Source organism: Equus caballus, chromosome 10, assembly GCF_041296265.1.
Source record: "Equus caballus isolate H_3958 breed thoroughbred chromosome 10, TB-T2T, whole genome shotgun sequence".
NCBI lineage: Eukaryota > Metazoa > Chordata > Mammalia > Perissodactyla > Equidae > Equus > Equus caballus.
In genome coordinates, this window is record NC_091693.1 from 14,330,444 (window position 1) to 14,357,423 (window position 26,980).

The following is a 26,980-nucleotide window of genomic DNA, read 5'->3' on the forward strand; positions in this document are numbered from 1 at the left end:
ACCAGAGATGGACATCAGGCTCCCTCTCTTGATTAGCCAAAGCCACATTCCTGGGTTAATTTCCTGCTAATTGTCTGTTTGTCCCGATGTCGCCCCCTGGAGGGCATGAGGAGACCTGCAGCCGGTGTCCCAAGCTGCACCAGGGATGCTGGCCAGTCTCCAGAGGGTGTGAGTTGTCTCTTAGCCCTGGACAGAGATGGGTTCTGACCTCCAGACTGAGAATCCCTTCAGCCTGCATCCCCAGGCTGCCTGATTCCATCCCAGTGCAGGGTGAGCCCAGGGAGAGGACAGGCATTGTCCAGTGGACTCCTGATCCAGTGTCCTGTGCTTCCTGGTGGATGTGCTGCCTCAGGAGGAGCTCTCTGTCCCCAAGGCTTCAAAGGACGGACCCAGTGAGTGGTCTCTTGGGGTCTCAAGTCCACCTGTGAGGTCTCAAGCCCTGGGGGGGCTGGACCCCAGAATGGCCTGTGTTTCTCCCATCACGGCACTGGGGCATTGCATCCAACTCATCTGTGTCCCTGTCTGTCACGTGCTCTAGGTCTCCTCACAGGGCTCAGGATCTGGAGGGGCTCCACATGGAGACTTAGCCAGGGGATCCCATGGGTTCCTCTGTTACAGGAGAGGAGGCCCCTGTGGGACCCTCAGCCCCTCTGAGATGGAAGCAGAGACATCCCGGTTTTCCTGTCACATCTGCATTGGAAATACCCCTTGTTGCCCTGACACTTTTGGCTGGTGAGATGCCTTCATGGGTCCACAGCCAGGTGTCCCCACAGACCAGGGACCCTGGGGATGGGGAGTCACCCCTGACTTCCTTTGTGATCAGGGTAGGGCTTGACTTCCCTGGTGGTAACTATATCTGGGGTGTAGTATCCAGAGTTTGTGTCAGGTCAGGTCTCTGTGAGAAGAGGAAGGACACAGGCTCCTGGCCCAGGCCCTCTGGGCAGAGAAGTCACTGCCCAGACAAGGTAGAGATGGGGAGGGGGCACGATTTTCTGGGAGGAATGGTGATCTAACCTCTCACTGTTAGGAGGCCCCTGTCCTCCCTCCTAACTCTACAAGGGGTACAGTCCTGTCCCTGGGACAGTTGTGGGTATTTGCTGGCCTCCTCCCATGATGTCAGTGCCTTTGCGTCTACAGGGAAGGTTCTCTGACTCCCAGATGTCACAGGGGGGTGACAGGCTTCTGTTGTGTGATTTCCCTCATCCATTTAACAGTGTCTATTAAGCATCTGTTACTGGGTGCAGACAGGGATGGCTGGATATCTGGCTTGGCTTGTTTCCCATCCTCGCAGACATCGTGGCTGGAGTAGAGGCTTCTCTTCAGAGTTCCCGCCTGGGGACAAGGAAGGGACCCGATGTTCTCATCTCTCATCAGGGATTAATCATGGCAGCCTGTGCTCTGGCTCCACCTTCTGCTCTCACTGCAGTTTCATTGTCAAACTTCCATCTCCCATCTTGGCACCGCCAGGGGACTCAACACCAGCTCCCTGTCCCAGGGGTCTGGAGGCTCTTGGTATTGAGCCCAGCAAACCCGACACCTTATGTGACACTCCTAGCATTGGAAAGAAGGGCTGGTGATGAGATCAGGGCCGTCTCATGGGAAAGTGCCTCCAAGCCTCTGGGACTGCCACCTGCAGGGACTGGCAGGTTGCCACAGGGTATCTTGGCGGGTGGTCACAGGGTCCCAGTGCACCCAAGAGCTGCCCTTGAGAGTGAGCATGGGGATGGTTCTTAGAGTAGGTATTTGGTTTCCAGAACTTCCCAATATCCGATATCCGTGGATGTGGCTGGAGGCGAAGATCACAGGGTTCTGGTGATGGTTGGGACGGAGCCACACAGAGCGTGAGGGACTCTCTGGCAGCAGGCCCGGCACTGGGGTATCAGTGCCACAGGGACATGGGAACATCAGGGCACAGGGACAGTCCAGGGTGCCTCTTACTGTCTTGAGGACCAGAGGAGCTTGTCCTGCTGCTAGTAGGAGGTGGTGGGATGTGGCAAAGGGTCTAGGAGCCGTAACTGGTTTTGTATTTGAGATTTAAAGAGAAAATGGGAGTCATTTCTAATAGGTCACAAAACTAGATGGCCTGTTGACAGAAGGGCACTCTTACATCATTGTGAAAATGAACATAATGCACTGGATTCTCTTTTAAGGAAAAACAAATTATTTTAGTTTTATCACTGACTGTGATGTATGCTTTATTCTCTAGTTCATTGTTAAGCTCACTTTTTGTAGTTTATCTCCGAAGGAAATGGTGAAAGCTGACAAGGATCCATGTTTCAGCACAGGAATGTGGATTTTATGTGGACTCTCCTGTGATTTTAAGCTTTCATGTGTTCCTATAGATCTTCTGTGAACACTAATGTGTTTTCTCTTTGTCTGTTTCTACTGGTCATCCCTGCGGAGAGAGTCATATGTCCCCCTGAGAGTTGGAAAGCATCTGACAGCCAAAAAACGTGTCCAAGTCCTTTTGGGTGATGATGAAGGCACTCAAGTGGAGGTCTGTTCAAGGTGGGTGAAGGCAAGTGTTTTTGAGAACTTTCCCCTCAAAATCAAGAGCAGAAGCCACCTCTTGGGTCTGTCACAATGTTGGGATGGATGAAGGACAGAAATAGAGGTTGATAATTTAAATATCAAATCCAAGATGGACAGGAGATTCTTCCCAGAGTGGGAGAGTGGATGGGTGAATGGTGAGGATGAGACTGGAACCAGCCTAATGAGACAGGGCCATCTGTAAGGCCCCTGGCCTAACAAGATAAGGTCCCTAACCAATCGGCAAGCTAGGAGAATCAGACAGAGGCCACCAAGATTCACATTTTTCAGCCTCTGGACTTTCCTGGGCTTAGGCATTTATCCTAGCACCTAGGAGTCCACTGAAGTGACCCTAGACTCATATCATAATAAAAATCACACCCAGAGGTGGAGAGCTGGCATGCTAATGATCCACGAGTCGCATGTAGCAGCATGCTACCTGACAGTGCAGGCACAAGCATAACCCCACCTCTACATGCCACGACAAGGCCCTCCTCTCCAACTTTTGCCTAAGAAAAGCCCCACCATCCTGCTCCCTAAAGAGCTGGTTACCTTCCCCTTTCCTTTCTGCACTGGCTCCCTTGTACCTCTCCTGTGCACCAGCTAATAAACTTTTACTTTGCTACTCCTGTTTGTTGTCTCTCTTGATTTCCATCCTGGGGGACAATAAGAACCTGATGTGCTGGTAACAAGGACATTAAAAAGACCTCCTTCACCCTAATGAGAGAGCATCAAAGTGTCCTGTGGTTTGGAGAGGGGCCCCAGGTTGGGGGGTAGGACACTGTCAGCCCACATTTGCTTGGAATGAGACCCTGATACTGGCCAGTCTCTGACGAAGTCCATTTTTTGGGTATAGATTCATACTTAAGGAATGATGTCAAGGTGTATGACTCCAAAAATAAAGAGAAACTCCTATGATATAATTTTCTTCTTAGTATTTTTTCCTAATGATAGACTGACTTTGAATACATTGCTAAGGTGCCTCTTAAGATGATAAGAACATCAGAGTAGACTGTCTAATGGTATTGTGTATAGATTTGTTATCATGTATTTTTTCATCCCAGCGTCTATAGCATTTCCCTCATCTCACTTTGCAGTGTAACCCAGTGGTGTCATTCTGACTTGTGGTTACACCCTTTGAAAACCACAGTCTTCTAGCTGGTGAGATATAGGCATCCGTAAGTTAATCACCCCTAAATATGCCTCCTTCTGAACCTGAACGTGCCCTTAGTCCAACATCAGCCTTAATCTCTCAGCTCTCCTGGCCTCTTTTGCTCTTCTTCCAGCAGGAACCATCCACTAGAGGGCACACCTGCTCCTCCTGAGCTGTGGACCTTTTTCATCACCTGAGACCAATGCAAGTGTTCTTACTGCCACAACCCCCAGGCCTCAAACATTTTTTCGATTTGTTCTGGGTGAAGCTGCTGGGACAGACATCAGGGACTCGAGGGAGGAACCTTCGATTGGAGGAACCTTCGATTGGAAGATGTGGCAGCCTGGACTGGTGACCTGCAACCGACCTCAGGCCCCAAGTCACTGGGAAGGGAGATGATTGCAGGCATAATGGACAGTGAAGACTGGACACTCAGGGCCCAGATGACCCTGCCCAGGCGTGGGCACTGGGGGAAATGACTGTGAGCCTGTGGCCCTGAAGGCCCTGTCACTTAGGATCTGTGCACATGGGCCTTGGCTGGGCTGCTATGGAATATTCCAGACTGAGCCTCCCACAGCAAGAGATGGGTCCTCCCAGGTATTTCAAGAGCCTTCCTGGGGGCCGGCCCGGTGGCAGGGTGGTTAAGTTTGCATGTTCTGCAGCCCAGGGTTTGCCAGGTGCGGACATGGCACTGCTTGGCAAGCCATGCTGTGGTAGGCGTCCCACATATAAGGTAGAGGAAGATGGGCATGGATGTTAGCTCAGGGCCAGTCTTCCTCAGCAAAAAGAGGAGGATTGGCAGCAGATGTTAGCTCAGGGCTAATCTTTCTCAAAAAAACCCACACAAAATAAAAAAATAAAAAAATAAAAGCCTTCCTACTGGGAAGAATCAGGAGAGATGTCATTCACTGTGGCACAGCTTCTCTCAGGGCCTGAGGGAACAGCTGGCATCTGGGATTCACCATCAACTCCAGATCAGGACCGAAGACGTGGGGAGTGTGAGGTCCTGCCTGACCCTACCTCTCAGGACACCATTGCTGGGCTATCTGTGGGAACTTGGCCTCCCCTTCCCCCCCTCCTCCCTGAGTGCAGGAAAGTGACAAACAGAAATGGCAAGCAATAGGATATATTGGAGTATATGAGGAAGTCATTTGGTGTAAGCCTGATTTGGCCTGACTTTGTTTTTTCCAAAAGGCCTGACATGGCCATCGAGCATGCATTGTATATCTGCTTTAAACATTTACTATGGCAAGAACAAATGCCCTTAAGATAAAGCTGCAATTTCCCCCCCATTGGCATTTCCTTAAGGATAAGCATCCTTCTTTAGACCAGGAACTGATTGCTGCGCTTACCTTTGACCACCCAGCTCGAGACAACAGACTTACTTCCTGCTGCGCCCCTCCCAGACAGCAGACCCATTACCTGCTGTGTCCATCAATCGCTGTTCCAACAGAGCAGTCTTGCGACTACTGTACAAGGGATATTTCAATCATATGTGAAACATCCTCTTTGGGGGTATATAACCACTCTGTACACCTCACTTCTTTGGTGCCCTTTCTTCCTTTGGGAAGAAACGCCCCAGGCCATGGTCCTCACATTTTAGCTCAGAATAAACTCACCCAAATTTTCATTTATAGATTGGTTATGGATTATTTTCATTGACAAAAGGGACCCTGGAGTCCCTTCATGCAGAGTTGCAGAGTGAAGGGGCACATGTGTTTGGGCAGGTGGATGTGAGGAGGGGTGGATGGTGGGCAGACAGGAGCACCCAGCCCTCTGAGCTACTGCAGCTGACTCATTTCCTCTGGAGAATCCAGCCTTTTCCCTGAAAAGCTTCAAGAACTTCCCAGTTCAGTGCTTCAGGCTGAGGCCCCTCAGTTCTGTTCCCTGACCCAGTCCTCCATCAACTCTCTGTCCCTGTCACACTTGGGCAGCTCTGTTTGACTGCCCAACTTTCCTGACACCCCCAGGCCATCCGAATGGGCAGTGCCTGCCTGTTCCCACCAGCCTGGAGGCCAAGTCCTGCCTTCCTGGTCAGCTGGGGGACCAGGCTCTCAGGTTCCATCCTGATTATTAATCATCTGCCAGGAGGTGGCAGCAGCTGAACAAAGGAGAGATGCGGGGACTACTGTGAGCCACCCTACCTGAGGGGAGGAAGCCAGGAAATGGCTGAACTTCCTGCTCATTTACATGTTGGAAGTGTGTGCCCTGGGGACTTGGTAGAGAATGCGTGGGTATTTTCTTACTTTGTAGGACAGGCTTTTGAGTTTGGAATTATAGATTTCCCTTGATGTCACGGTCGACCTCAATCCCACACATTTGGGGCACAGACTGCAAATTCCACAGCCTGGAGCAGGACTGGTGTTGGGGCCCAGGCACTGTCAGCCTGGCCTGGGGACCCTCTCTACGCACAGCTGCTACAGAGAGACACGTCTCTGTTGGGAATAGTGTCTTCCTCCCTGGTGCCCTCCCCACTCCCTGCAGCCCCCCACCCCTCTGAGACATATCGCCCCACCCTCAGCCTCTTCTCAGCCCTCACAGCAGTCTCTGAGCTGGCTCTCTAGGTTCTCTGAGGGATGTGTGCGTATGTGTGTGTGTGATGGGGCCTGCACACATGTGAAATCTCAAGGTGAGGGAATTTGAGAGTCACTTAACAAATATTTATTTTAAATGCAAGGATTCATGATTAGGACTTCTACATCTAATAAACGAAGTTTCAGGTCATAGACTGGATCAAGACATAGACTCGTCTTAATTTTCCTGTCTTCTCAATGTTAGAATGACACCTCCATGCCCTTTGCCTGCACCTTCCAACTCCTCCCACTAGAAGGAGAGCCTATCCCCACTCCAGCCCCGTTTTTCTCAGCCTTGGCCATAAGAACATGGAGTCCAGGGATTCCCATCCTCAAAAAGCACCCCACGTAATTCTCAAGAACACTGAGAATATGAGAAACACTTCCCTAAACAGTATAATTTGAGAGATTCCACCAGTAGGACACATTGTTGCCATACTGCAGGTTATAGGAGATTGGCAAATTGGGTCTTCTCATCCTAAACTATAAAACTAAACAAAAATACTCAAGCAATTATATAATCAATTATGTAGAAGTACTTGGAATCTTAGGAGAGAAAAATATTACCTGCGGCTCTGGACCTCCCTGAAAAAAATAGCAGAAAAGGATCAGAGTTAAGTTACTATTCTCCATTCTCCCACATTGGGGACTTCAGACACGCACGTATCACAGATTCGGTCACGGTTTTGGGGCATATGGATCAAGAGCTCACCTGTGTTTTGGACTAAAGTTAGGACCCAGTCCTTAAAGCTGTTGGAACGGGCACTGCAGATGATCCTAGCAGGGCAGGCAGGTATAAGTAGCTACACCAAAGGGAGTCTTCCCAGAGAAAATGCTCAGATTTTAGTCTCCGTGACTTTACAACAAAATTAATGGAAACGGGGATCTAGTCCAAGGAATGAAAGGACCTGGAGACCCACCCTCCCTGCTCACAGCCACACCCACATCCCTTCCAAAACTGGGTGTGGCCAGTGTGCCTGAAGCCTGGGGCAGAGATTGTACAGGGCCTTGTGTGCAGTCCATCCAGAGTGACGTGATTCTTACAGTGTCGACTTGGACCTTGAAGTCTTCAGACTTATAAGGCAGCGATGAATTTGAGCGAGCAATGGGACAACTAACAGAGGACACAGGCCTGGGATCTGACCTCACCCAGCACCTTCCTGGGCTGCAGGATGTTTCCTGGATGCCCTGCTGGTGGCCAGCACTGTCCTGCACGTTACAGCTAAAGAGTCGCAGAGTCACTGGCTGGGTCATTACTAACCAGTTGCATCCTCCCATCTCCCTTGTTTTCTGTGTTAAATTGTGATTAATTCATGTCTGAACTTTACTGGCCCAAGTAGAATGAAAGTGATTCAAACTACATTCTGTCCTGAGTACCTTTTGCTTCTTTTCCTCATGCAGCTTGAATATATTAAAAGACAAAACCAAAAAAAGCCCACTATCACCAGGGTACTGGCAGAAGCAAACACCTCTTCACTCAAAAGACTTACCCTCCCTTCTTCCCTCAGACACTACTTCTCCCCACACAACCAGGGAGAGTAATACAAACCACGGAAATATGTACAGGGTGCTTCTTGAAAGCCCACGACTGTGCACCTCCCAGCATACACATTTCCAGCTCATGGAGTCGATGCCTGCTACTCTGTGGAGCCCTGGGACAAGCTATGTCCTAGGGAACCCTCAGCCTCACTGTGGAGGTCCTGTGCTGACACAAAGGAAAAAAAAAAATGACAGGAATGATGCCATGGCCTAAAGAACATCGTAAGTTTTCTCTGGTGACCAGCATACCAGAAAAACTGGTTGGGTTCAGATTTCTGAAACATCAGACCTACAGGGCACCTACCTTTGTTAATATCAGAGATCACAAGTTTAAGAGGTTCTTCCAGGTGGACACAATTTAGTATAGGCTTCTGGTGACATCAGTGGCTTGTGTAATGACATGCTTTTCAGCAGATGATGAAAAAAGAGTCTAGAAGTATCATCTGGCCAGAAGAGTCATTTGGTAATGGACAAGCAGCTGCCTTATTTCTATGACTCTCAGTTTGTCTGTTCTGAAGCACACTTTGTAAGGTGGGTTTTTCCAGTCAACTGACTCACATTTAACACAATAGAACAATTGTCCTATTTCCTTCACGTCTGGTGAACATGAGCACTTGTTCACCCAGAACTCCCATTTTTCATCAAAATAATTGTTACTCCAACAGTTCCTTGCACCCTCTGCTTTCATTGAAACTCTACCCACTGATTGGTTGTCTGATATTCAAGCAACCAGAAGAACTCCTGGGGCAAACTTCAGCAGGCCCCAGGTGCTGGAAAGGCATCCGTCATGGGCTCCGAGCGTCCCTGCACCCACTTGTCAGGCGCATCATGAATGCAAGGCCCTACCTGCTCTTTATCAAGCTTTTAGCTTGATCAACGCAGGGGGATAGCGGTACCACCTGATGTGGGGAACACTAGGGAAAAACATATGGGGGGAACGAAAAAACCCGAGGGCCTCATTTGGACATAAAACATTGAGATGCCTATTAGACAGCCAAGACATTCTGGACATTTGTTCTATGGAGGTCTCACTTGCCCTCCCCACAAAGATGGGCTAATTTCTTTCGATCTCTCTAACCTGTTATTTCCCTGGTCTTTTGTTGCACTTTTAAACACTGATACCACAGACTTATTTATAATTTTCTTTGGTTTCCAGAAGCCTGGCCTTTAATAGCACTGACAAAGGCAGCATGTTGCTGTGAAAAAAACATGCCCTTTGTAGTCAGGAAGATGTGTACTCCAATTCTGTCATTGACGCTTTCAACCTCCGTGAAATCAGACAAGCTACAAAAGCTCCCTGACCCTGGCATCCTAACATGCCCTCAGGGCTTGATAGTGAGAGTGGCCCTGTGCAGAAGGGGACCCAGTGTGACACTTGCTAGTAAACAGGTGCTAAGATCGCTCTCCCTTTTCTTCTCTTAAGCTGAAGCTTTCTAACAGTGGAATCAGACTGCCATCCCCTAGTTTCTCTTCTCAACTCCTCACCTTTGCTGCCATCAATGTCCCTGTCCCCAATGGCTACAGCATAAAACTCACATTCCTCTTCTGGGTATGCAGACCACTACACTGGGTACCCCAAACACATTCAAACCTGTCTTCCACCAGCCCCAACAAGCATCCACTGCTCCACTCAGGTAAGTCTCTGCTCTGCCCACCTCCCAAACCCCATGTGCCATGCCCACTTCCAACTCCAGGCCTCAGCTCACGCTCCTTCCATAACCAGAAAGGTCCTTATTTCTCTTGGAGGGTTCAAATACTAAATATCCACCAGGCTGAAGTTCATGTACCATAACCAGTTTAGAACATGCTTGGGATTCAAATCCAAATAATATTCAGCCCATGCCCTCTAGGAATTTAGAGTCTAGTCAAGAAATACAGACATACTGTAAATAAATAACTTGAAGAACTTTTATGACTCCAACTCAGACTCCATTCTAAACCTTGCTTGTGTGGGCCTTTGCCAAATTAACTTCTTCTCTTAAAAATGAATGTATTAGGGGCCAGCCTTGTGGCTGAGTGGTTAAGTTCATGTGCTCCGCTTCGGTGGCCCAGGGTTTCACAGGTTCAGATCCTGGGTGCAGACATGGCACCGCTCATCAGGCCATGCTGAGGCAGCATCCCACACAGCACAACCAGAGCCACTCACAACTAGAATATACAACTATGTACTGGGGGAGCTTTGGGGAGCAGCAGCAGCAGAAGAAAACAAAAGGAAGATTGGCAACAGATGTTAGCTCAGGTGCCAATCTTCAAAAAAAAAATGGATGTAGTAATAGAATCTACTTTATAGAGTTAATGCAAAAATTAAGTAAGATGTGTGTAAAGGGCTTAGCATAGCGTCTGGAAGCAATGAAAAAACAAGTACTCACAAAATGTTAGCTAAAAAGCCTGTGTGTAGCAAGGTTTAGGCACACAGGGTGTCAGTACATCCAAGCACATTCATCTACAATCTCACCGACACTGACCGCTGCCGACTCGCTCTGAGACCTTAAAGACTGAGAAGTGGAAAGAGAGTTGAAGTAGGAGATGCAAAATGTAAGTCAGACAAAGGTGCTCTTTTGCCTAGCTCTCTTCATGGCTCCCGCTGCTCTGTGACTGAGACCAGAGCTCACTCATGATACAGAGGACGGGAATTTGGGGGGTCAGTGTCTGGCCTTGTCATAGGTGAACAGGGGCCATCACGAGTCTTATCTAAGTCATATGGGAAAGGGAGCTTCCTGGCAGTAAGCTGTTTCTGGAACATAGAAGGGTGGGTGAGTTCCTAACCATCGCTGTTTTCCAGGAGCACAGGGCACAGGTAGAGTTCCACACTGTCACTCCTGTACTTGTCTGTCACAGCTCTTAGCCTACTTTGCTACTAAATATTTGTGTGGTTATTGACTGTTTTCTGCCTCCCTCAGTCAACTGCAAGTGCCTGGAGGGGGAGCGAGGTTTCGGCTAAGTATCCCATGCTCGACCTCTAGTGCTGAATCAGGTAATAAATCCTCATAAGTGCCCGTGGAATGCATGAATATGCACTTCCCAACAGCCTCAGCCAGTCCAGGTCAACAGGCATCGCTGTTTCACTGATCACATAGGCCAGCTCTGTCCGCTCAAAATATAAAGGAAGTTGTATGTGCAATTTTAAGTTTCCTAGTAGCTATGTTATGGGTTGAATTGTGTCCCTCCCTCCTCCAATTCCTATATTGTAGCCCTAACCCCAGTACCTCAGAAAGTGATATTATTTGGAAATAGAGTCATTGCAGATGTAATTGGTTAAGATGATGTCACTAGGAGGCCCTAACCAGTATGACTGCTGTCCTTATATAAAGGGGAAATTGGGACACAGAGACAGAGACCCAGGGAGAATGCCATGTGAAGATTGGAGTCATGAGGCCAGAAACCAGGGAACACCACAGAAGCCAGGAGAGAGGCCTGGGACAGATGTTTCCTCATAACCAACCCTGTCGACACCTTGATCTCAGACACCCAGCCTCCAGGTCTGTAAGACAATAAATTCCTGTTTGTTCTAACCTACCCAGTTTGTAGGACTTTGTAATGGCAGCTGTAGCAAACTAATAGACTACACTTAAAAAGCAAAAATAAACAAATGAATTTTATTTGATCCAAAATATTATAGTTTCAATATGTAATGAATATAAAATTATTAGTGAGGTATTTACACTCTTTTTCTCATTCCTAGTCTTCGGAACCTGGTATGTGTTTTACACTTCAGCACATGTCAACTTAGACGCACCCCATTTCAAGTGCTCAGTAGCCACATGTGGGGAGTGGCTTCCGCCTTGGACAGTGATGAACTGAAGGGTCACCTGCCAGAACTCTCAGCTGATGTTCTCACCTAGACATGCATCTTGGGAGGATTCTCTCCCCATCATGCAAAGCTGTTCTTGGTCCGGTTTGGATATAAATTAATTTTATCAGACCCCTGCTGCTTACCACTAGGGTCAGGACCCTACCTTTCTCAGTTTTTTCACTTGTCTTTATAAATCCATGAAGGCAAAATGCAAGATGATATGAGAGAAAAACTGCAGAAGTGCACCATGACCTAGTGGGTCCGTCAGGGGTGCCGGCATCTTCCAAGAGCACCTACTGTGTGCCAGTATTATGCTGGGTGATTGACGCAAAGAGGTGCATGCAGTCCTTACAACATCCTTATTGCACCCATTTCACAGAGGAGCAAAGCAAGGCTCACAGATACCGATATTTGCTTACATCACCCAGCAACCAGTGAGTACCTGGTACCATAAGGAGCTGGACTGACATGTGGGCCTCTAGGGGACCACTTGTCACCTTATCCTCCAAGGGAAACCCCAGTGCTCAATGGTCCATGTGCCTAAAATTCAAATCCCTTTTAATTGTTTTTGTCTGTATTTATTTGCATCCACATCCTAAAATGAAAAACTTAATTTAAAATAAAACATACCCCGTTGGAATAATTTTCTGAATCATAGGAACTGCATCCAGTTTTGAACATATAATTCTTATTACTCAGAAAATAGTGTTGATTTGCTAGAGATAGAAAATGAGTTGAACTTACTCAAAGTGTGACTTGAGCAAATTGTATGAATGCTGCAAGGCTCACGTCATTTATATAATAATAATTACCCACATAAGACTGTTGTGAAAGCTAAAATATGATGATATATTTAAAACAAGTACTACCTAACTGTAAGAATTAAACCATAGCTGTTGCTTTCAAAAAAAAAAAAAAGAAAGAAAATAAATTGAGTTTGTTGTGCTGCAAAATTCTTAAAATGTTAAAAGAAAGTGGGAAAAAAATGGATCCCTGGAGGGGTGTGATTTTCAGCTGCCTGAGGGTCCTGCCACCCACCCAAGGCTGGGAATCTCCTCCACTTCCCAAGGGCTGTCCAGGCTGCTGATCTCCCCACCCCAGGCTCCTAGGCCATCCCCTGGAGGGGGGTATTACCCACACAGGCCTCTGTTAAAAGTCTGGAAAGAGTATAGGAAGGCTGGACTCCCACCTGAGGGCCCAAGGGATTCAGGTGGCGTTCCTGGGATTGAGAATCAAAACACGTGGCAGGACTTTTTAGTCATTTCCCAGGGAGCCTTTCTGGGAGAGGCTGTTTGGAAAGCTAAATCCTATAGTTCCTGGGACTCTGAGATGACCTGGGGGGCCAGAAGTCCTGGGGTTTCCAGATGTGGACAGTGGTGGCAAATCAAGGCTTTGTGGTAGGGACCAGGGATGGATAGGGGGCAGAGCTTGGTAGGTGATCTCTGCTTCCCTGTGTGTCCAGGCCATAGCCCCTTAACTCCCCCAGGACTTTTGGTGTGCCAGGCTGTCCCTCCTGGCTACGCTGGATGGGTTCATCAAGGAAGGGCTTCACTCACTTGCCATGGGCACCGAATTCATGTGAGATCTGTGCCTGCTCAGCTCCAGGAAGGAGTTGAGCCATGAGGAGGCATTCAGGCGCAGGTCTCGCAAGAGCAGAGCTGTATCCCGCCGCACCAGCCCCATCATGCCCAGCGCCTTCTGGTCCGAGTCAGAGTGGTCCTCTGTCTCCCCACCTGTGGAGTTATGTGGGGCTGAGCTTGTCTCTTTTCTTTCTGGACCCCTTCTCAAAGCCCAGAACTCAGGCATCTGTGCTCACACGGACCCAAGAATATCTTTTTTATTTTTTTTGAGGAAGATTAGCCCTGAGCTAACTGCTGCCAATCCTCCTCTTTTCGCTGAGGAAGACTGGCCCTGAGCTAACATCCATGCCCATCTTCCTCTACTTTATATGTGGGATGCCTACCACAGCATGGGGTGTCAAGCAGTGCCATGTCTGCACCCAGGATCCGAACCGGCGAACCCAGGCCGCAGAAGCGGAACGTGCAAACTTAACCACTGCGCCACCAGGCCGGCCCCAAGACCCAAGAATATCTGATCGCTTCAGTAGGATCTCAGATTCCTCTCCTCAGCCCCTCCTCCCTCAGACCCAGGAGACTGGGCTGTAGCCCCTGTCCCTGCAGGCTCCAGGCATCCAAGCACCACCAGGCCCCCAGCTCTGTGGGTGTGGACTTACCAGCATAGGCGCTGACACACTTGGAGAGCACGCTGAGGGGCAGCAGGGGGTCCATGAGGCTCAGGAGGCGGGAAGGAGAGGTGGTAGACTGCAGCATTGTGGCCGGGTAGGCTGCCATGATGCCATCTGGTAATCTGGTATCCCCACTCCATAGGCTGCTGCCCAAAGGGACACGGTGAAGCAGAGGTTCCCGCCTGCACTGTCCCCAGTGAGGCATATCCATTCACCTGTGGAGCCTGGTTTGAAGGAGGGGCTTGGTCACGCCTGGCAGGGAGGAACTTGAGCCCTGGGCCAGGAGCCCTGGGCTCTCAGAGCTGGGGCGTGGGGGCCCAAAGCCCAAGGTCTAGCCAACTGCAATTTCAGAGACTGGTAAACTGAGGGAAAGATTTGGACCCATCTGGAGGACAGTGGTCAGAGGGTCAGGCTGACTTAGGATACAGAGGGGCCCAGAGATCAGGAAGCTCTGGGGAAGCTTGGGAAGCTAGAGATCAGAAGTAAGGAGGGTGGGTGGTGGGAAAGGAGAGATCAAGGGCTCATTTCAGGAGGGAGGGGCATCCGAGGCCAGGAGATGGAAGGCCAGGGGTCAGGCTGACAGCACAGAAGGGCCACAGGCCCTGTGCCCTGAGGTGTGGCCCCACCCTGCTCTGTGCCTCTCAAGATGTCTGAAGTCAGAGGTCAGAGGAGCTAGAAGAACGGGCTGGAGCTGGGCCAGTGCAGGACAGCAGGGATGAAGAAACAGGAGGAGGACAGACAAGGTCAGAGGAGATGGAGAGGTGGAGGGGATGCAGCATCAGGGCTGGAGTGGGGGAGCAGGAGGCAGAAGGAGGAAGTGGTTGAGATGGAAGGTCGGGTGAGCAGAGGGGCAGTGGGGGAAAGCGCTGAGGCAGAGACGGAGGAGTGAGGTAAGGGGTGGGAGGCGAACAGATGGCCGAGGTCTGGGTGGTAGGAGATGGGAGGGGAGGCGAGGGCACGAGAATAAAGCTTGAACCACTAGATGGCTCGCTCCCCCTGCAGTACGACGTGGGGGCTGAAGCAGGCTGGGGCAGGAAGGGGGAACGGGTGGCAGTGAGGGGCTGGGATTAACCGAGGAGGGCGCAGTGCTTGATGGCCCAGCAGTAGGCGTAGAAGCACTCCTCCAGCGCGCGGAGGAAGGGGACCCCGGGGGCCAGGTAGTAGTCGATGGAGAGGATGGGGGCGCCCAGCTCCTGGGCCCAGCTCTTGAGGTAGGGCTGGTGGGATCTGGAAGTCTGGGCCACGAAGCCGCTGCCGTGGACGTGCACCTCCACGGACTGCGGGCAGGGTGCCTGCTGGGGGCGTGGCCGTAGCGCCAGGCTCCGCGGACCCTCGGACTTCACCAGGCTGCTGAGCTCCTCACTGTCTTCACAGGAGACTGCCCGTGCCCCTCAGTTCCCTACCCGCTCCCGGCTGAGGCGGGCTCCGTTTCCCTGGCGGACTCCATCACTTCTCCGCGGCCCCCATGCGGGGCCAATTCCAGCCTCCAGGCGCCGCCCCGAGGGCCAATCCCTGCTACACTCCACCGCCGGGCGCCCATATCACCCAATCCTGGGCTCGCTCCTCTCTGGGTCCCGCCCCCTGAGCAATCTGGGCCTCACTCCACCGCCGGGTCCCGCCCCCAACCGCTAGGTCCTACGGCCTGGCCACGCCCCCTCAAGCGTATTAAAGGGCCCCAGACCAAAAAAAAAATGCAGCCCTGGAGGCGGCGAAAAGCGTCCTCCGAGCAGGACTAGTGGAGAGTCCCGCGGGGGTCACCCCAGCAGGGAAGCCTAGATGTTCTCACGTGCTGACGCTCAGCATCGCTTCCACTCACCTTCCCACGAAGGGATCCTACAACGCGACCCAGCCCGCCCGCTGGTTTGGGAGAGTGGGGCGCCGCGGAGCCTCCGCTTGGGGGTGGGGGGAGGGCTAGGTCCTGCGGCGATTGAAAGCCGGGGCGGGGCCCCAGCGCTGGAGGCGTGGCTTGCCTGCCAGCCTTTGGAGAAGGAAGCCCTGCCTCTACTCCCCCCCTCCCCCCCCCCGCCGCTCTTTGTCTCCTAGTTCTCTCATTGCTCTTCCTCAGGGTTCTTTGCTTTCTCCCTCCCCGCGATAATAGTGAGGGAGGGGAAGGAGAATACTCTGCGCCTGCGCACTAGCCCCAAGCCACGCGCGGCCCGCAGGGAGGAGCGGCGGTAGAGGGAGGGGCGCGTGCCTGTGAAAAGGCGGGAAACAGGCGACGCTCGAGGCTCGCGCATGCGCACACAGTCAACTGCGTCTCGGGCGCCTGAGGGGAAGCGGCCTGGTCTGTGGCGGCGCTGTGGAGAGGGCGTCCCTCGAGCCTGGGTTCTGGAGGCCTGAAGAAACAGCTCTTCATCGTCAGCGCCGGAAAAAGCAGAACTGGGACCTTCTTTCCCTCCTGACCCTCCTCCCCGCCCTCGCAATGCCGGCGAGCAGCCCTGAGAGACTCCCGTTCCGACTTCTCCTCCGCCCTCAGAGACGCAGCCCTTCCGGGAGGACAGGCCTCGGCGAGAGCAGCATGGCGGCCTGCGGACTCGCCCGACTGGGCTGCCCTGTTTGCCCTCAGGCCGCTTCAACGAGGGACCCCTCTGTCCGCGGATGGAACTTGCGCGCCTGCCTTCTGCATGGCGGGCTTCTGAGCCCAGGGAAGGAGGGTCGGGGCCTGAGCGGGAGCTGAGCCTGCACCGCCGGGCCCCTGCCCGCTTCGGAGGAGGGGAGGGAGAGCTGGCGGCCGCCGAGTCCTGGCCCGTCCCCCCCTCCGCTGCCCCCTCCATCCAGCCCCGACCTTGCCCGGACTTTGGCGGACCCCACAGCCCCTCTCGCAGGCTCCCTTCCTGAGAACACCCCCAAGGCCATGAGACCTGGCTGGCCTGCGACTCCCCTGGGGGGCAGCCTGGCCGGGGAGCGGTGTCTTCCTGGGAGCTCAGGATCCTAAGTCAGGACGGAACCCCCGAGGGTAAGGGTTCGCGTCAGCCTGTGTCGCCAGTGCCTGTGGCGGTGTCTGCACAGGGCTGTGCTGGGTGGTTTGGGGACGGATGGGTGGATACTGGCAGGAGGGCAGCTTCCCTGGTTTCCTGGACCCCAGCCCGGAGCCCTTGCCCACTTCTGTGTGATTGCCCCCCAATCCTCCGTGGGGGGCAGCCTGTTGCAGGGGAATAAATCCCACCCTGGCTTGGGTCCTGGCTGGGCCTCAGGCACAGCCTTCTCTTCTCTAGGCGTCAGCTTCCTCATCCGTCACTGGGGCTGGGGCTCTTTGTCTGGCAGGACTGGGGAGGGATCACCCGGGCTAACTGACATACCGGTGGTCCTTAGTACCCCTGACTGAATGAATGACTGTCCTGGGAGGCTCCCTGTCCCCCAGGCTCACACTCACTCGTGTGTCGGTAGTGTCTGTGCTTCTTGCTAGGGCTGTTCCTCCCAGGTGCTGATGTCCCACCATATCCTGACATCACTCCATAACCAGACTTCCCCTTGAAGATGAGCTTCATTTCCTGGGCCACTGTACTGTCCCACCCCTCGTGGCTAGCAAATCGGTCCCTAACAGAGACCCCTAATCTGATTCTGAATCCGGATCTGCGACGCACTCAAAGCATGTCTTCCTCTCTGAGCCTGGTTGCTGTGAGGACAGTTCCTTCAGTTCTGACAGAAATCCCCACTCCATGAAAGATCCCTGCTGGGATTTGGCTCCCTGGGCTGGAGCTGTTGGCTGGGCTGTAGGGTCTGACTGTCCTGGTGTCTCTTGGGACATAGATTCAATCTGGGCAGGTGGTCCATTTTGGGGTCCATGTCTAGGCTGGTCTGGAGGTGTTGATCCAGCTTCTTGCTGAGCTAGAAGTGGCTCTCCTGGGCCAGATCCTGTCTGGGCTGCACATCCCTGTCTCAAGTGTGGTTCCTGTTGACTTCTAGATTCTATTCTTGGCCCAGGTCTCCGCTGCAAGGCAGCTTCCTGTTGAGTGAGGGGCATCCTTGGGTGGGAGGTGATTGCTGTGGTGCAGGCTCCTGTGCGGCAAGAAATTCCTGCAGCAAAGCATTTTTTTTTTGTTGGGTTTTGGCTCCTGCTGGGATTCAGCTTCATGTTCAACAAGGGGCTCCTGCTGAGTGAGGGGTCTTTGCTGTGAGGCAGGCTCCTGTTGGGTGTTGGGTTCCTGCTGAGTCTTAGATGCTGTCAGGGCTGTAGATGCCTTTTCTGGCCCAGGTTCTGGCTGGGTGATTGGTGTCTGGTGTGGCTCAGGTTCCTGGTCAGGCCTAGATTTGGACTTAGAACCTGGCTCCACTGTGTTATTTCCCTCACAGGAGATGTTGATCTCCCAGGATTCATCCTTCTACCCCTCCTCCCCGGCGCCTCCCTACTCACAGATCCCTCATTGGTTCCTCATGATGGCATCTCCCTTTGGGTTCCACTCCTTCATCCTGACATCCCTGGTCTTCCTTTTTAAGGCAGTTGGCAAGTGGGCCGACCACTCCTGGCCCCCACTCCTGTGCCAAGTGATGCACTTGTGTGCCTCCTGCTGTGGGAGGAGGGATTAGGAACAGGAGGCTGTGTGCACGGCACTCCCCTACCAGAGGGGAGGGGCTTGTCCTCTTGTGTCTTAAATAGGGCCCTGCCCCACTCACCACTCAGGTAAAAGGCTTTTTCTCCTAAGGGAAGCATGCCAGCTTAGTCCTGTTTCATCTGGGGTGACAGAATTCAGATTCTGGATGAGTGTTCCTTTTTTTTTCTCCCCTTCTGATGTTGAAGAAAGGGTCCTAGGGGGAGGCAGTCTCTATACTGTTGTAGCAGTCTTTTCTTCTTTATTCGTTCTTTCAAATGCTGGCCAGTTTAATTTCCATATATTACTATTATTTTTTTTTGTTGAGGAAGATTGGCCCTAAGCTAACATCTGTGCCAGTCTTCCTCTATTTTGTATGTGGGACGCCTGGCACAGCATGGCTTGATGAGTGGTGTGTAGGTTCGCACCCGGGACCCGAAACTGTGAACCTCAGGCCATGGAAGGGGAGTGCATGAACCCAACCACTACACCACTGGGCCGGCCCCTAATAATCATTCACTACCATGTTGAAAAATAATGATGTCCCCCCACTTTTACAGCTTGAAGCTTTTTTCAGTGGCATTTGAGATCTTCCACACCATCTCTCTAGCCTTGAAGTATGGTTCTGCAAATATATCTTCTGTGCTACATTGGGAACTCACAGAGTACAGTGACCATTGATGATGATGAGGAGGAGGAGGATGATAATAATCATAAATACCAAAGGCATTCTACATGCTAGGAAACTGTGCCAAGTTGTTGTTTTTCTTAAACCTATATTATCTTTAATAAGACCACGTCTGATTCGTTGCTCTACCTGCTTTCTTTGCCCCACCTAGCTCTTATCCTGGAAAGATTTATTGAATGAGTGAAAGAATAAATAGTTGGGCAGTAGAGGGAGAGGGAGTGAGGGTGGTGGTGGGGAGAAGTGTGTGTAGAATCTGGGGAGGGTTTGGAGTGGACAGGGTAAAGTGGATCATTGGGATCATCTGTATTGAATTGCCAGACCCCATTTGACAGAAAAGATTTTGACTATTTACATTTGAAAATTTTTATTGACTTCTGTTTGCTACTTGCCTGGTTGTATTTTAGGTCAGTTGGGACTAGTTAGGAAACTAGGGTTTCCTGGTTTCTTTCAGGTAGTTAAGCTTAAGCCTTGGTAAGGGGAGGGCACAGGAAAGACTGAGGAGAGAAGGAGGCACTAGAGGCAGCAATAACCTTGAGAAAATGCTTTTTGAGGCCACTAGAGTGGAGACAGGGAGGGCGAGCTTGAGGTGGGAGAAGAGCATCCTCTAGGTGCGCTCACTGCCTCTTGACTGAGAATGTTTCGTTGGGAGAGTGGGCTCTCAGAGCTCCTACAAAGGCAGAGCAAGGCTTGCTAGCTGACATCGTTTGAGAAATTGCTGGCAGGCTCTGGAGCGCTTGTTTGGCTTCCTGTGGTGCCTTCGGTGCCCTAGTGAAAATAAAGGGGAGAGACTAGTGTTGAAAATATTTAAAAATTTTAATTTTTATGAGAACTTTTAAAATTATAAAAGTAAGACTTGTCCAGTGGAAAAAATTAAAATTAAAAAAATCCGGTAAGAAGTAAAAGGACATTTGCCCTCCCCACCCTTCACTCCCCATTCCCCAGAGCTAACCCCTGTTAATAGTTTGCTGCTACATAGTCTTCCGTAGCTTTTTGTATATAAACATAATAGTTTACTTTAAAAAACAAAAATGAGATTATACTATACTTATTGCTTTGCTCTGCTCTTTAACAAATCTTTTATTATTGCAAAATATTATACATCTGTAGAGGTCCATAAAAACTCATATGTGCAGTTTAATAAATAGTTATAAAGCAGATATTCATGAAACTACTACTGAGGCCTAGAAATAGGCTATTGCCAGCAACCCCCCTCCTTTTCTGATCATTATCCTCCCTCTCCCCCTCACAGAGGTAATCCTGACTCTTATGGTAAGCATTTACTTTCTTTGTTATTTTACCACTTATTTATGTTTTACTAAATGTTAGTTTAATTTTGCCTGTTTTCGAACTTTATGAAATCATACTATAGCTATTTTCTCATGTCTTTTTTTTTTTGAAGATTGGCACCTGAGCTAACATCTTTTACCAATCTTTTTTTTTTCTTCTTCTTCTTCTTCTCCCAAAATCCCCCAGTACATAATTGTATATTCTAGTTGTAGGTCTTTCTGGTTGTGCCACGTGGGACACTGCCTCAGTGTGGCCTGATGAGCGGTGCCATGTCTGCACCCAGGATCTGAACCAGTGAAACCCTGGGCCGCTGAAGTGGAGCACGCGAACTTAACCACTTGGCCACAGGGCCAGCCCCTCATGTCTTGTTTTTTTTTAACTCATCATTATGTTTGTAAGATTCATTTACATTATTATGTGTTTGTTAATTCTCCCTGATTTATAATATTCAAATGCACCACCATTTATTTATTCATTCCTCACTTTTCAGTTTGGGGTAGTTATGAGCAATGCTGCTATGAAATTTTTGTACGTGTCTCCTGGTGTATATAAGCCTGCATTACTTTTGAGTATATATCTAAGAGTGGAATTGCTTGGTCACAGAGCTTTAGTAGATAACTGCCAGCACTTTTTCAAAGTAATTCACCAATTTACACTCCCATTAGGAGGTTATGAGACTTTCTCTGTCCTATTCTTTGTCAACACTTGATATTGTCAGACTTTAAAATTTTTGCCAATCTGATGATGTGTAGTGATATCTGTTTGGTTTTAATTCGCATTTTCCCACTTATAGTAAGGTTGAGTGCCATTTCATATGTTGATTAGCTACTTGGATTTCCTTGTCTCCAAAGTGCCTATTGAAGTCTTTTGCCTATTGTCTGTTGTGTTGCCTGCCTTCCTTTCATTGATCTCTAGGAATTCTTTCTGTATTCTCAATATTAATCCTTTGTCAGTTATATATGTTGCAGATATCATCTCCTACTTTTAGATTGTCATTCTTTTGATGACCAAAATTTCTTAATTTAGATGGAGTCAGATTTATTAATAGTTTCTTTTATGGCTTTTACTTTTTGTATCTTATCTAAGAAATCCTTTCATACCCAAGGTCATGAATATATTCTATATTCCCTTATAAATTTATCTTTCAAATTTAGATCTTTAATCTCTCTGAAATTTATTTTTGTGAAGAGTGTGAAGTAGGGGTCTCTGCATCTTTTTTTTTTTTTAAAGATTTTATTTTTTTCCTTTTTCTCCCCAAAGCCCCCCGGTACATAGTTGTATATTCTTTGTTGTGGGTCCTTCTAGTTGTGGCATGTGGGATGCTGCCTCAGCGTGGTTTGATGCGCAGTGTCATGTCCGCGCCCAGGATTCGAACCAACGAAACACTGGGCCGCCTGCAGCGGAGCGCGCGAACTTAACCGCTCGGCCACGGGGCCAGCCCCTCTCTGCATCTTTTTATCACGTAATATATTGTGGGTATCTTTCTGATCAACACATAATGATTTACCTCATTGTTTTTGACAGCTGTACAATTGCCCAATTTGCTTTTGGTGAAAAGTCTTTTATTTCTATTTATTTGTCAATACAAATACTTCTATAATTAATATTCTTGTACATATATCTGTGAGTATCCATGCTAGTATTTTATACCAGCGATTTCTTCAAGTGAGATTACTGGGTTGAAAGGTGCACACATTTAAATTTTTGATAGGTACTACCAAATTGTATTTTACTTCCATTACCAGTGATAAGGATCCTGATTTATCCCATTCTTGATAATATCTATAAATCAGTTTAATATTTGCCAGTTTACTTTCTATATGACATTTGAAAACTGCTGGACTAGGGAGGAATGAAATTCTGTTTGACGCTGACACTGGTGTCATCTTCAGAGATAAATGACCAGGTCCCCAACAGCCCCATCTCCCTCCACTTTGATAAGCAATGCTGTTCTAAAATCTAAGCATTTGCTTAACCCTTTCTAGTATTAGGAGAATTGTGTCCTGCTTTTCTTCCTTTTCCTATTTCCCCACAAATTGACATTGAGTAGAAGGGGCTGAGATGTGTGCTTATCCTGGTCTTCATTTCACCTCTCTTGTCTATTCTCAACCCCTGTTTCATCCCTGTGCTTCACTCCACACAGGGACTCTGTTTTAGGAAGGTCATTCTTTTGAAACTTACTGGTTTTCTTCACATTGCCCTTGAAATGATCACAGGGACACTGCTTCTGTGGCAGCCCAGGCACCGTCATGAGTTTTCTTTTAGGGGCTCTCAGGAGCCAATCTGAAATAATGAGATTATTGCTTAGTTGGGAGTGTTAGTATATTTGCGAGTAGAGAGTAGGGCAGGGCTTCACTTGCCATCTTCCTTGCCTTCTTGTTCCTGTTTCCTACTGCAGTGGGGTGGGGAAAAGAGTCAACACAGAGCAGTGGAGGTATCCAGTTATGGGAGTCCCAGGACTTCTGAGTTGTTTTGCCTGAGCTGTATTGGCAAGAATTTGGTGGCAGGTTTGGAGGGGGCATCAGGATATGATTAGGGAGACCAGAAGATGAGGAATAAGATCTAGGTGTCTGCCTTTAGTGGCTGCTTACCTCGGGCAAGCATTTTGCCTCTCTGATTTCAGTCTCACCTGTGAGTAAAATAAGGTTGAGGATAAGATCCAGGAAGCTTTTGGAAGGCAGTCCTGAGTTCTTGGAGGAAAGGGTCTGGGGGAGGGGGCAGCCAGAGATGCAGCCAGGTCTCCCTTGACCTTGGAGGAGTCCAGCTCTTGCCTGAGACTCAGGAAGGAAGCAAGCATTGGTGTTGCATGTGGTGGGCTGGTGGAGAGGCGAATGAGTGAGATCAGCTCAGATAACATCTCACCTGGTCTCAGAGGGAGTCAGGGGAGAGAGTTGGGATCATGATAGTGCATTGCTGTTGTTGATGCTGAGTTACTGACCTTTGCACTCACATTCTTGGCCACCTGCCTGGAGCCATCTCCCAGAAGCCTGGTGTCGGTCCCTGTGGCCTTTGGCGACCCCTGTGGGAAGGAAACAGATCACTTCCAGGCACTGGAAAGGGAAAGGGCCAACAGAAATGGTCCCCCAGCTTTGGGCTACCCAGGTCAATGCAGTTCCATTTCTCTTCCTTTTTTGCTCAGGGATCTGGGGTACTTAAAGAGAGGAGTATTTTAAATGGATAAGGAATTGAGGTTTAAATCCGGCCTAGAGAAAAGCTTAGCTGGAGGTAGGTGGAGAAAGAATGGCTTAGGGATGGAAAAGAGGACAAAAGGTGGGGATCAGTCAAGACTTTACACCGCCCTCCCTTCCCCAACACACACATTAAAATCCTCATGATTTAAGGAATGAGAGCAGGGAGCAGATTATCCCATAAACCAGTCAGGGTCTTCACCTGACCTCCAAGTTTGCTTTGTTTGAATCCATAATCTCAGTTCAAGTATAAGAGGATGGTATTTAGCTTTGTTCCTCTGGGACAAATCCATTCCTCTTTTGGCCTCTATTCAAGTCTGTCATATCACCTAATGCTGTCTTATTCCCATTTTAGGATACCTAAAATATTTTATGACAATCAAGGATGGTGGTATATAGACTTGAGATTCTGGAGGTAGAATGGGGCCCAGATGATGCTTCCTCTGTATAGTAGTTTCTGATATTCCCTGTCAGCCTTCACGTGGTTCCTCATTGTATTTGAATGCAGCTCTGTTATTGCACAGTTAGAGTTTGTTGCTTGAAATCTGTTGTGGACTGAATTGCGTCCCCCCAAAATTCATGTTGAAGCCCAGTACCTCAGAATGACAGTATTTGGAGACAGGAGCTTTAAAGAGATGATTGAGTTAAAATGAGGCTGTTATTGTGGGCCCTGGTCCAGTCTGACCAGAGTCCTTATAAGAAGAAGAGATTTGGACACACAAAGAGACACCAGGGACACCAGGGACATACGTGGACAGAGGAAAGACCATGTGAGGGTATAGCAAGAAGGTGGCCATCTGCAAGCCAAGGAGAGAGGCCTCAGAAGAAATCAAATTTACCAACACCTTTATTTTGGACATCTGGCCTCCAGAACTGTGAGAAAATAAATTTCTGTTGTTTAAGCCACCTAGCCTTTGGTATTTTGTTATGGCAGCCTTGGCAAAGGAAAAATCTTTCTCTCTCTTTAGACTCTGAATCAGTGGCTCAGTAGTCATTCAGCTCCATGGTTCCCGACCCATGGTAGGCACTTGGTAAATGTTTGTTCAATAAGTGTGTGGACAAGTTGTCTAGAGAGGGCCCTCAGAGATCATCTGGTTCAATCCAGGTCTCCTATTTCCCAGACTCGTGCCCTTTCTACCACACAGATGGAGGGTGTTGCATCATTTCCCTGAGAGCTGGTTTCCAAATGTTCTCTTGTGCTGTTTTGAGTGCTGTTAAAGTAATTTAAGCAGACATCCGTAGCCCCTGCCATCCCAACTGTTCTAATAGTTCTCTCTCACCTGACCTCTACTCCTAGTTCCAGAGGAAAGCCACAGAATGTTAGAGCCAGAAGGAATCTTGGATATTGTTTAGTTGAATCCCTTCATTGAGAAGTTTTTTTCATTTTAAATGTAATATAATTATATTAGGGAAAATTTGGAAAGTACAAATAAAGAAATCTTTACTCTTACTAACTGTTGGTATTTTGGCATGTTTCTTGCACATTGCTTTCTGTATATAGTGATAACCATAGCATGTGACCAATTTTCTTTTTGTTCATTTTATAAACTTGTTGCTATGTCGTCTTCATTACAGACATTTTTAATGACTGCAAAACACTCCCATCAAGTATTTGTGCTCCATATTATTTAACTTTTCTCCCATTGCTGAACATTTAGATTGTTTTACTTTTGCATATTGATAAATTTCTTTGTGCTTGTAACTGTTTTCCAAATGTTGGATTAATTGTCTTGGGCAAGATTTCCCAAAGTGGAATTAGTGGGTCAAAAGTTAACAGCTTTGTGTTTCTTGATATCATTACCAAATTGCTTTTAAAAGGGTTTTACTAGTTAACTAAATCAGTATCTCTTTTTTTACGGATGGGGAAACTGATGCCCAGAAAGAGCAAATGAAATGCTCTAGTTCACAAGGGTAGTGGTGACACATCTGGAGCTAAAACCCAGGTCTTAGATTCTTAGTCTGTTTTTCTTTCTGCAGTTCTGATAACTGACAATGAAGCTTCAGGTTACTATAGTCTAATGTCTCCCAACCCTCAGACATTTATGGACACCTTTATGACTTTTGCTATAGCTTGTACCACCTTTACTATTATTTAGTTCATACTTTTTCTTTAATAAATTTAATTTACAAAACAGCCTCATCATATGCAATATTATCTGCGAGATTCAGATTTGATATATGCTTAGTTTTTTTCTAATATGCATTCAAATAAACATATAAGTATTAAAGTAAAAGCTAATTTATGTTCTACCTAAAATCAAACTTGGAAGATACTGATAGAGTGGAAGAAGCATGGATGTTGTATGTAGACAGACTTGGGCTCAACTACTTGTTCTGTCACTTAACTCTGTAGTCTTGGACAAGTCACTTAACTTCTTTGATCTTTGATTCTCTGATTTGTAAAATGAGGATAATAGTATCCACCTTGCAGAGTTAGGAATTAATGAGCTACTGTGGGTGCCCGGTGCTTAATGCCCAAGTAGGTGTTCAGTACCTGATGGTTACTGTGGTTATTTTTGTGGACTTCTAGTTTTTTCCCAAAGAGACTGTCTATGCTGAAATGTTAGGCTTGTTGCTTTCTACTGACTTGTATGTGTAAAGAAGTTACTTCCACTTGTTGGGACTTGCAGTAGATCCAATCACTACTTTGACTTCCCAGTTCCACTACATATTAGCTTTGTGATTTTGGACAAGTTGCTTAACTTTTCTGTGCCTCATTTACCTAATTTGTAAAATGGGTCTAATAATGGCACATTGGTGTGTGTATGAACACATCTGTTTCCTAGCTCTGTCCACTAGAGAGCTTAGATGCAATGCCAGCCAGAGCAATGGGCAATACCTAGTGCTATGGTTTGTGAATACCATCCTCCCATGAAAGGAATCAGGGTTCCTTGGAGAATGGCTGATTCTAGGGCTGAGGCAGGAAATTTTATACAAGATGAGCCTGAAACATCTTGTGGTGTCAGAAAGTCAGGAACTGCTAAACAAATGATATGCAAGAAGACACAGAAGCCAACGTGAAGGAACTCTCGATGGCCAATTTTGGGGCAACATGAGCAACACAATAAATAATGATAGCAATGGATTATAATCCACAAATATTCATGAGTCTTTACTTATGTAAATAAATAATTGAATAAATAAGTAAGTAGGAGACAAGGAACAACTCTTTCTTAGAAAAGAATCCCAACTAATGAATGCAGAAGGAATGATGGAAATAGAAAATCATCATTTGGCTAATACCATAGTAATACTTGTTGTAGGCAAGACTCTCCAATGAATTTAAAAAGTAATGGGCAAAAGTATGATGAGAAGAAACAGGCTATTTGCATAGTCTCAGAGTATCGCTCTACAAGATACTTATTAATTACAATGGGAAAAATAGTAATTTTACAGTAGAGAAACCTGGCAGACAGCACTTAACCAAGTGTTCAAAGTTAACATCACTGGTAATGA

General features: G+C 48.3%; 2 protein-coding genes and 1 non-coding gene across 3 annotated transcripts in view; 1 reads left to right on the plus strand and 2 right to left on the minus strand.

Moving 5' to 3' along the window:
* LOC100069954 (hormone-sensitive lipase-like) overlaps nt 1-18,483 on the minus strand; it is a 42,068-nt gene extending 23,585 nt beyond the window's left edge. Inside the window, 10 exon segments of the mRNA XM_070225593.1 lie at nt 13,144-13,320; nt 13,821-13,956; nt 13,959-14,056; nt 14,905-15,109; nt 15,953-16,763; nt 17,148-17,335; nt 17,338-17,807; nt 17,810-17,876; nt 17,879-18,105; nt 18,447-18,483. Coding sequence (XP_070081694.1) covers nt 13,144-13,320; nt 13,821-13,956; nt 13,959-14,056; nt 14,905-15,109; nt 15,953-16,763; nt 17,148-17,335; nt 17,338-17,807; nt 17,810-17,876; nt 17,879-18,105; nt 18,447-18,483 — 2,416 coding nt within the window.
* MIR9088 (microRNA mir-9088) lies at nt 16,028-16,160 on the plus strand. Its single transcript, NR_128111.1, has one exon. It is a non-coding gene; the product is annotated as a microRNA mir-9088 (primary transcript).
* A 913-nt stretch (nt 18,484-19,396) lies between the features above and the next one.
* CXCL17 (C-X-C motif chemokine ligand 17) overlaps nt 19,397-26,980 on the minus strand; it is a 39,751-nt gene continuing 32,167 nt past the window's right edge. Inside the window, exons 5-7 of the mRNA XM_003362327.5 lie at nt 23,275-23,355; nt 22,518-22,619; nt 19,397-19,814 (exon numbers count right to left, since the gene is read on the minus strand). Of these exons, the coding sequence (XP_003362375.1) occupies nt 19,717-19,814; nt 22,518-22,619; nt 23,275-23,355 (281 nt within the window). The 3' untranslated portion in view covers nt 19,397-19,716. The remainder of the gene's footprint in view (nt 19,815-22,517; nt 22,620-23,274; nt 23,356-26,980) is intronic.